This window comes from Solanum tuberosum, unplaced genomic scaffold, assembly GCF_000226075.1.
Source record: "Solanum tuberosum cultivar DM 1-3 516 R44 unplaced genomic scaffold, SolTub_3.0 scf00021, whole genome shotgun sequence".
Classification (NCBI taxonomy): Eukaryota; Viridiplantae; Streptophyta; class Magnoliopsida; order Solanales; family Solanaceae; genus Solanum; species Solanum tuberosum.
In genome coordinates, this window is record NW_006238947.1 from 351,165 (window position 1) to 361,704 (window position 10,540).

The following is a 10,540-nucleotide window of genomic DNA, read 5'->3' on the forward strand; positions in this document are numbered from 1 at the left end:
TGACCCATTGAGATGATTTTGTTTAGTTACTTTGAATAGGTTCATGTGGTATGGTATATATATATGCATCAAAAGTAATTGTTTACTACATAAGTCAAACTATTATTGGAATATTAAGGAATATTCTTTTATTATGCCTTTTAGTTTGACATTTTAAAACATTTTTAGAAAAAAAAATATATACACTCAAAGAAATAAAGAGGAAAATGGTCATAATTATAGACAATAATGATGTTAGTTGATAGGAGGAAAGTTTATATGTTACCTAGGCGAACTCTTCAAAACGTTATCAATTATATTTATACTTCTACATAATTATGTATTTTATCATTAATTAAGAATTTTATATCATATATATTGAGAAAAATACACTTAGATACATGTATTTTTGCTACCAGATACACTAAAATAAGGAAAGAAACGAACAAGATGGGGAGGGAGATATATAGTCATGTATCCCAGATACATCATGTATCCCAGATACATGCAAATCACACTAAATACATATATCAGATACATAGGAGAGTGGTGAGTAGGATTTATTCATGTATCCCAGATACATGTGAATCTACTTGAATACAATGTATCTAGAACAAATTATATCTAATTTTGACTCCATATAGCTGAGCTAAGTAGAATCAAAGTGTTCATCTATTCGGCAGAAAAAATATATTGTTTATATATGCCTAAAATTACTTTTTTTTTTATGGGAATCTTAATAAAAAATTTGATAACTCTACTAGCCACAACAACCAATCATACCGATAACTGATCAAAATTAAAGCAAAATGATCAATGCCTTGTATTGATAATGAATTTTGGGGAAACCCCTAAAATATCAAACACTTGGGCCCCCAAAAACTAGAAAGTTTTTGTATACCATAATATATATCAAAATAAATAAAAATGAGATTAGATAACACAACAACAAATACAATGCTGTACAATTAGTTAGCAAAGTTTACAATTTAATGTCAAAAGGGCAATGTTGCCGATTCCCATTTATTGCAACTTCTAATTCTGATTTGTAAAACAGTATCAATAATATTACTATTTTCTTCACCATTAATCACCTCACAACATTGCCTACGTGGTGCCTGTTTTTAAATATTGAAAAAATAAAACGTGTTAGTCACTTGATGAAAGACAAATAAATAAAATAATTAAAATGTGGCACGTAGAAAGAATATAAAGAAACATTCCATTTTTGCAAATAATTGTAGCTTTTTCTAATAATGTGTACTTTTTAGTAGAGGTCACGTTCTATAACATATCTTTTTTGGTTGAATTTTGACTATTGTCAAACAAACTTTTTCAAAGTCAATAGAACTATATTAATGTTATTGCTATATTAAATGGATATTGATTAATGAAAATGTTACTACTACATTGAATGTGGAAGACTTGACTAGTTGGTTTTTTTAGAGTTTGATACGATGAAAAATGACTTTTTAGAATATTTTCTCGAAAAGTACTTTTTGATAGACTATCGAAAATACATCCTAAATCTCGTTTATAAAATTTCACTAGGTATATTAATGGTGGTAGAAGAGTGAAAATAGAAACGTGAAGTGAAGAGTTTGAGATAATTACGAAGAAAAAAATGAATGTTCAAAAATGAGGACAGTCATTTTCTCTAGATTGTACCTTATTTTTAAAAAATAGTTTTCGTCGTAGAAAAAATAAAGAGAGAGATTCATAAAACAAAGGAGAATTTTACCTGTCTCCATACTTGGGGAGATAAAATATTGGCCGTGACATTAACCATTTGAATTGCTAATGCTGGTGAATAATTTTCATTTTCACATTGCTTTTTATAATCACCAATTCTCTTATAACTCGTTAAAGTTTCACCATTATCGAGCTCAAAAACGCGATCCAAATAATATTCGATAGGCCTTTGACATGGCTCAATATAATTTGGCCTAGTATTAAACGTAAATGGCTCTTCAAACCCTTTCCATGTCTCAAATGTCCTCATTGGTGTCTCTAATTCCTTCCCATTCATTAAATTTGGATATAATTGAATCGAATATCCCCATGATACTGATATCGACCAATTTTTCTTTACATCGTAACAAAAACTTTGTTGCATTGTTCGACTTGAATCTTTTTTATATGCCTCGATTACCTTCTTTATTGAATCGACTCGATCCATTAGTGGAATTAGAGAATGTATAACACCTAGATGGTGCAATGATACAATTGGTGCCAATGGATGCGTTGCCAAAAGTCCACGTGCACTACCTCGAATGTCCATCTAAAAAAATTATTTATATTGTCAGAATATATATAACACCAATAACTAGTTATCTATGGTAAAAGAATGTCATCTTGACGTAATGAAAATCATCAGATCAAGCTTCGTTATATCTAAGCCCAATAAGAAAAGGTTACTTTCCTAAGAAAAAATAATATATTATACCTGATGAAATCCGAGTTCTCTAGTGAGAGGAACGCCAATCTCAGCCATACATCCACCAATCTTTTGATCAGAACCGTAAAAATCATGATAACGATTAATACAACCGTCTAAAATCTTTACGAGAACCTCCGCAAGAGGATAACTAATAGCAATTCCACCACCACCATAAGCCATACCATAAGAATGTACCAAATCTTGTTCCACACTTTCTGAATTACCACCAATATAATACATTTGATTATGATCGTATTTATTCAAAACCGTTACTAAATTCTTCGTAAAAAATACCGTATCATCATCCCCCATAACGAACCACCTCACATTCTCTAACCCTAATTCAAAACTCTCCTTCACAATCCTCGCGATCCTCACAGCTGATCTGTCACCAAACCAACACGTGTACTTGAATGCTGACGTGTCCTCCGATACCCTATAGGGCGGGGAATATTCAGGCCACGTGTCATTTTCTCCCGGGTTCTCATCGAGCCACACGAACCCTCGTGTCACGTTAGGTTCCCACCATAAATCGGAATAATTTTTGCGATTATTCCACGTCTTAGCGGACCCTCCAATACCAAATAAAATATGAGTAATGTTAGTAATATCATCTTTTTCGTTGATATTATTTGTAACGGTAGCACTATAAGCATAACTATTATGAATATTTATGGCACTACAATCAGAACATGGACTAAACCATATAAATCGATTGGAAAATGAAGTGAAGGAGATAAATAAAAAGGAAGCAAATAAGAAAATAACAAGAAAACACTTCATGAAAATTGTGAAAATATTTGTGATTTTTGTGTTAGGGAATAATGGGACTATGTTATGTTTCAAGAGTTTTAATGGATCTTGAATAATATTGGAGATAGAAGAAGATTTTTCTAGGTGAGACATTTTCTAGAAAAAAGTGTTCATAAGGATATGGTGATCTTCTACTTAAATCCTTAAGTTTTAAAGCTAATTAAGGTTTATTTTAATATAAATAGTATAATATATATAAGTTCTTGTTTGATTGGTTAGTTATTGGAATTGTTTAAATATTTTTTTTGATTTTTTTGATTTTTTATTTCTATTATGGTAAGCAATAACTCTGGACAAGGAAGACTTATAGTGGATAAAATTGTCAATGGTTCATGAGTCCTAAATTGTCAATGAAAGATAAATTCAAATAGGGCACGAGATCAGAAGTATTGAAAACACTTATAAATTCAGTTATTAATTTTATTTGCGAATTATTGACAGACTTATAAACACTTTTATTTGACTGATTGACTTAAATACACCCCCGATCTTGCAACATGAATGAAATAAATCCCTAAATTCTCGCCAAGTTTAGGGGTATTTTCAAAACTTCTCTCAAATTTTATTAAGAGTTTCATGCTCCTACAAGAGTTTGAGATCACTTGCTAAGTCATGTGGCAGATCGGGGGTGTATCTAAGTTTAGTTAGTCAAATAGAGGGGTTTTTTTAAGATTGTCAATAGTTCGGAACGAAATTAATAATTTACGCCAAGTTTAGAGGTATTTTCAATACTTCTGTCAACACTCACGGATATATTATTATAGGTATAGATTCAACTAAATTCATAAGTTTCATGTGGAGCATAAATTTGAATAAGGATTTATTAAAATTGTAATAAAACTATAACTTTGAAAATATAATAGATTCAATATTAAAATTCTTAAAAAGTTTAATTAGTAGAATTTAAATTCTCACTCTTCATCTAATTTCAAAAGGATATTTTTCAAAAAAACTCAATTTGCACAACTTCAAATAATTTATGAAGTAGTCTACTAATATATATTTTTATTTGTCTCTATTTTTTTCTTGGAGTTTCTTAGGAAAAGGACAGGATAATAAAGAGTGGTGAACATCAACTTTAGCACTATTTGAGTGTCTAAACATTAATTTAGAAATAAATAACCAACAAAAAATGATACATATGAATAATAAACAAATGAAGTTCTTGGTGTCAACTTCTACGTGGAAGAGTTATTGCACGTCCTCAACAGGCAATGTTATTATTTCGATTATTGTAACCAAAAAATAAAAAGAGATTAAAATATTTTAAATGGATAATTTTAAATAATGGAATATAGAAAATGGGTTTTTTATACTTCGAAGTTCGAAGGGTCATTTGTACTTTTGCTTCTATTTTACGCTAGTCTTTTATTTTTACTTTTCAATAAAAAAATTGAAATCATTTATATTTTCCTATCATAATATTTTATAAATTATGTTTTGTACTTTTGAAAAAAACCGATTTCATTATGTATAAGTTTGATTGCTAAAAAAATAATAATTAAAGATCATCTGACGAATCGTGTAATTAAATGAATATAATATGGAGGGGACAAATGAGAGCGATGAACTGTAAATCTGGCCGGTTTCTAATTAAATATATATATGTAACGAATGAATATATAGTGATATTAATTACAACATAAATACTCTAAATCAGTTCACATATATTGATAGGTTACATGTATTAATATTTAGGGACATTTAAACAAGACACTTTTGAAGTATTTATTTACAATGTTTTTAATTATAAAGAAACAAGAAAATGATCTCAAGTAATTAATGGAACAAGGGTGACTGTCTTTGACCCTTTAAAAGTGTATTTATATACTATGCTTAAGATTAAGAAGGAGAACAAGCTAATGAACTAAGAGGTCGTTTGGTAGAGTGTATTAGGAAAAATAACGCATGCATTAGCATTGTGTATTACTAGTACCTTGTTTGGTACTCTTTTCCAACCTATGTATAACTAATGCTTGCATTAGTTATACACTCTATTGTGTATTAAGGTGTGTATTGCTAATACCATGGATTTCTAGGTATTAGCAATGCAATGGTTTTAATGCATGCATTAGATTAACTAATGACAAAACTACCCTCTAAGCCTAATAATAATAATAATAATAATAATTATTATAATAATATTAATTATAATAATAATAATGTGGGGTATTTTGTAAACAAATATTTTTAATAGTCTTTATACAAGGCTTGCTATTTCCAATACATCAAACCAAACAATGTATAAGAAATAATGCAAGCATAACTAATGCAAGCATTACTAATGCTTGCATTACTAATGCATGCATTACTAATACATCATATTCAGCATTATTCTTATACACTCTACCAAACGACAACAGACTCATTAACACTCCTTAGGAATGAATTTGACCCAATAGATATTTGAGAATTTTACACAAATCTCATAGTGTTAAGAGCTAATTACATCATATTTCTATTTTTTTTCAATTAATTACAAAAATTCCTTGAATTTGGTGGAATTCGGATACATCCAAAAGTGGCCCGATACATCGCTTCTCGATTTAGGATACATCCATCAACGTCCCGATACATCGTATCTCGATTTCAGATACATCACTCAACATCTTAATTACGCGATCGTACGTCCCGATACATCGGGTAAAATGATGTATTCAAGCAAAGAGTAGAGATTTTTGTAATTTTTTCATAAGATTAGAAGGGGCAACTCAACCCTAAAGCCGCCAAAGCAATGGCTTTAGGTCCCTGAAAAATAATGCCTCAAAATTATTCAATGGTGTTATATATAAATATAAATAATTATGTATTTATTGTTAGTATTAATTTTTGAAGTTTTCTTAATGAAGTTAAATGTGCACTTACTTTTTACTTATTAATTTGTCTAATTCACTTTGATTAAAATCAATCATACTTTAAAATTGGCTTTGTAAGACTGCCTTCAATTTCTTGAGGTGTCTCTTGGACATTTCAAGCTCAAACAAATTAGATTATCAAATAATTAAATTTAAAAAGACATTGTCTTAATTTTAAAGGTCTTCTAAAGTGTTACAATCACTATGGTTTAGACTATTTTTGTAATTAATGTGACACAAAATACATATATACAAGTAAACATGATACTATAATTGGTATACTCAATCAAGTAAAGTCACAATTTAATTTTTTTAATATTCCTAATACTTCTAGAATATTTTGATAGTTTGTATAACAATATATTCAATTAATAAAAAATTCAAAATTATAATCAATAAGAGTTTATCTAAGATATAAACATATATAGTGTTATATAACGTATAATAATTTATATATGCATATTCATGTCTTACAAATTAGAAATATTATAATGACAATTGAAAATACTATATATATAAGCATAAGATCTCTTTTTTTAAAATTTGGTTGTAGGAGCTTACTGTTTATAAAACTAAACTGTTTCAAAGAATGCTACATTTCTTCCAAATTTTCCAAATCCTAAAACCCCATCGGCAAGAATGAGCATTTCACCGGAAACAATGTCTGGCCCTATTGAGGTAAGGGAATATTTTGTAGACTTCCGATGAAGTCACTTTCGAGATTTTGTATACGATTTAGAGTAAATATATCATCGACTGAAATGTTATTAATTTATTTATACCTCTACTCATGTCTCGCAAATAGTTTAGATATATCATTTTAAAAGCCAAAATGGTTCCAATAAATCTCATTTTTTTTGTTGTCACACTCTATCTAGTCCCCCTAACCAAAAAAACTAATATAGTCAATTCAATTGTGTGGCCATTAGGAATTGGTAAGCCAAATCCACATAAATTTTGATACACACACTTTTAGCCATACATGTAACATCAACTTTGTGCTATAAAATTTAGCATTTTCCATACTTTTTTCCACCAAAACCAAGTGTTAAAATATTTTCTTAGCAAATTACAAACAGAGTAATTTTCAAATAAATTTTTATTTTGTGTGAATCTTTAGAGTTAGTCAAATACATATGGCTACCTTTGTCTAAACCATTGGAGCTGTCAACAAGGTAATGGTACTGTGTTAAACACTTACCAATTGATCTTTTGGTGTGTATAGAAAAAAAATGAGAATTAGGGGTGGGAGTTAATAGTTGTTCACTTTGGTACTTAATACATTTTCTTGGTCAATGAATGAAATTGAAGTATTTTCAGTATTTTTCACTTTTTTCTGAACTCCAGAAAACACGTTTGATTATAAAATTTGAAAAACAACAAAACGGTGTTTTCTATCCAAATTACTCATAAATATCCAAAAACAACTTCAATTTGTATTCATAGCCAAAAGCAAATTCCAATTTTCAAGTATCATTTTTCACTTTGAAAACAAAAAATATTTTAAAAAATATTTCACACTGAAACATGGATGAACGCCCTCTTAAACCGGATGATTTAAGAATGTTTGTGGTTAAGATTTTATCGTAGGCAAGGGTGGAGCTGCAATGTAAGTTACGAGTTCAGAAGAACTTAATAACTTTTGCTCAAACCTTGTATCTGTGTTAAGACATTTACTTAAAATGTATAAATAATTTATTTAGAATCTACTAAGCAACTAAAAATCCTGGCTCCAACACTTTAACCAGAATTTGATAGAGGGATTCTATAGTAGTTACTAAGAAAACATCATTTTTTTTTGCAGTTGAGTTTGAACAACTCTATTGTTGGAACTTCAGTTCCTCCAACAGCCTTCTTTGGGAAAACCTTAAAGAAAGTGAACAACAAAGTTTCCAGCACAAACATCTCAAACAAGACATTGCAAGGGGTAAATGTATGGTTGATTCGCTTTTCCAGGCTCCAACGGGTATTGGAACTCACCACGCCATTATGAATTCCTACGAATACCTCAGCCAAGGTCTTCGCCAGTAAGTTGAACTGTGTGATCATCTTATCTAAAAGCTTACACTGCTAGCTGTTGACTTGTGTGATCATATTGTCTAAATGGTTAAGCTGTTAGAGAGAGCGCACTTTTATTTACATGATTATATGTTTTGACATTCGATTAGATATAACTTGGACAACAAGTTGGACGGATTCTACATCGCCCCTGCTTTCATGGACAAGCTTGTTGTTCATATCACCAAGAACTTCTTGACATTGCCCAACATCAAGGTATGTCAAAGAGATGTTTGTTAACAAAATTTGGCTTAAGTAGTGTTTGGTGTAAAAGAAGATTTGAACTTTGTGTATGTTTCTTACATGTTTCACTTATTTTGGGTATTTGGGGAGGAAAAGGTCAAGGTAAATCATTCCAATGTGAGCTTGTTTTCAGAAAGATGGGAATCAAGTGAGTATTGCCTTAAATAACATACATGTTGTAAATTGGATGTTCACACTAATATGTTTAGTGGTGTAAGATTAATACACACACAAAATGCTATGTGGTGTATACTAATTAGCCATTTGATATACTTGGTTCTCAAAGTGTATACATGGCAAGATGATATCCATGTATTACACGTTGGGCACAAGTAATACAACTACATATACCCCTACTCTTGTAACAAAGAAAGAGACAAGAGTAAGTGAAAGAAAATACTACACATACTATTTCTCATCTTCCTTACTATCTTAGTTTTTATACTTCATTTTATAATACGTTATCAGCACGAGTCTCTTCATCTATGAGCATCTCCGACAGTGTATTAGCCGAAACATAAATAGCATAGAGTATATTATATTTTGCTAAATAAGTCTTCTTATACTTGATAGTCTAAATTTGATGTGTCAAATATAATTATTGTTAATGTTATCATGGATTTTTGAGCTAAATATTGGAAGGATAATTAGTACATACTTAACTGATAACCTTGTTGAAAGAATTGAACTCACCGAAATCGGTAGAAGACTAAAAGTGCATAACATGAATTTTTAATTTGGTTGATACTTTGTTGTGGTTATCACCTAGTAATACATAATTGCTTTTAAAGGAGATATAGTTGATTTAATGAATCCATATCAAATAAAAAGGAAAAGGTATTAAAATTTCTTATGTTGACCTACATTAATTTTGATCAACATCATTGATTATTTTACACTTGTTTATCTTTCACTAGCTAATCATTTACTTCTTGAATTATTATGATATGTTATATGTACTAACATAACTTGTTTTATAGTTGCTTTAAAAAGGTAAGCAAACTAATATTTGAAGAAATATTTTATTTTCGTTTGGAATCATCAAAAGGACTTTTCTATCATGAAAGATTCTTTGAAGTGGCATTGGCATGTCATTTAGGTTTGCAATTAACAAACTTGTCAATGGTAAGCTTCCTTCATAATACTAATTACATTAATTCTAATTTGTATACATCTGCAAAAGAGTATGCTAATTTTTGAAATTCATAAAATATGCTACATGTCATTGAGACAATTTGACATGTAGACTTCATTAGGTCCATTTATCAAGTGAGTATTTAATTCTTGGATTTTGAGGTATCATTTTATTTATTGTGATTATTAGTGTTTTCCTCTAGTTGCTTTATCTATGTATTACAATTGAAAGAAAAAAAATTCTTAACTAGCAACAAATGAAGTCAATGTTGAGAATTAATTTGTTGATCTTTCAATAAGTGAATTACTCATAAAACTTTTAAATTGAAAATAGTATTCAGAGCCATCTATGAGGATCAACTCTGTTTCGTTTAGCAAAGGTAATAACTTGTATATGATCTTTTGAAGTGTTATTGTGACTAAATTTATTTGTGCTATTAATAACAAAGATACAATATTTTAAAGGCTATCAATTTTATTTTGAACTATATATGATGTCATTGATTGAGGTAAGACGGTAGAGTCAAATTTCACCGCACCAAAAGAGTAAGACATCGATTAAAGTCCCAATGCAATATATTCATGATATAATGATGATTGGGCAAATTGATAAGCTCTTGATAAAACAAAAGAAATGTGAAGATCGTCTCATTTAATATGCCCCATTCTTTGAAGTGAATGTGATAACAATACATTAAAAATCTGAAAGATGACAAAATAATTTTATGATTAAACATATGAATATGGACGTGAACGGACAAAATTATAATAGTCATCATTGTGAAAGAAAGAACATTATGGGTTCTCAAAATGACCTTTTAAAGAGTGAAGGTAATTTTTGTCATCAAAATGATATGAAAGGTCATTAGAAACATGTTTGTTATGAGACCTAATAATTTGATAAGTTTATAAATCCTCCATCAAAGAAAATGATGAAAAAGTGGTAATATGCTTGACTTTCAAAAGTGATGTTGAGGTATGTCATATGAATTTCAAAGCATGACAATGAACTTCTAAT

The 10,540-nt window shown here is 29.4% G+C and overlaps 1 protein-coding gene across 1 annotated transcript; it reads right to left on the minus strand.

Annotated features, from left to right (window-relative positions):
* Nucleotides 1-974: 974 nt before the first annotated feature.
* On the minus strand, nucleotides 975-8,136 carry LOC102579489 (uncharacterized). The gene is made up of 4 exons (XM_015306039.1): nucleotides 7,907-8,136; nucleotides 2,426-3,098; nucleotides 1,721-2,260; nucleotides 975-1,097 (listed from the first exon to the last, which is right to left on the minus strand). Exons 1-4 carry the CDS (start codon nucleotides 8,134-8,136, stop codon nucleotides 975-977), a joined length of 1,566 nt encoding a protein of 521 aa, XP_015161525.1.
* Nucleotides 8,137-10,540: the final 2,404 nt, after the last annotated feature.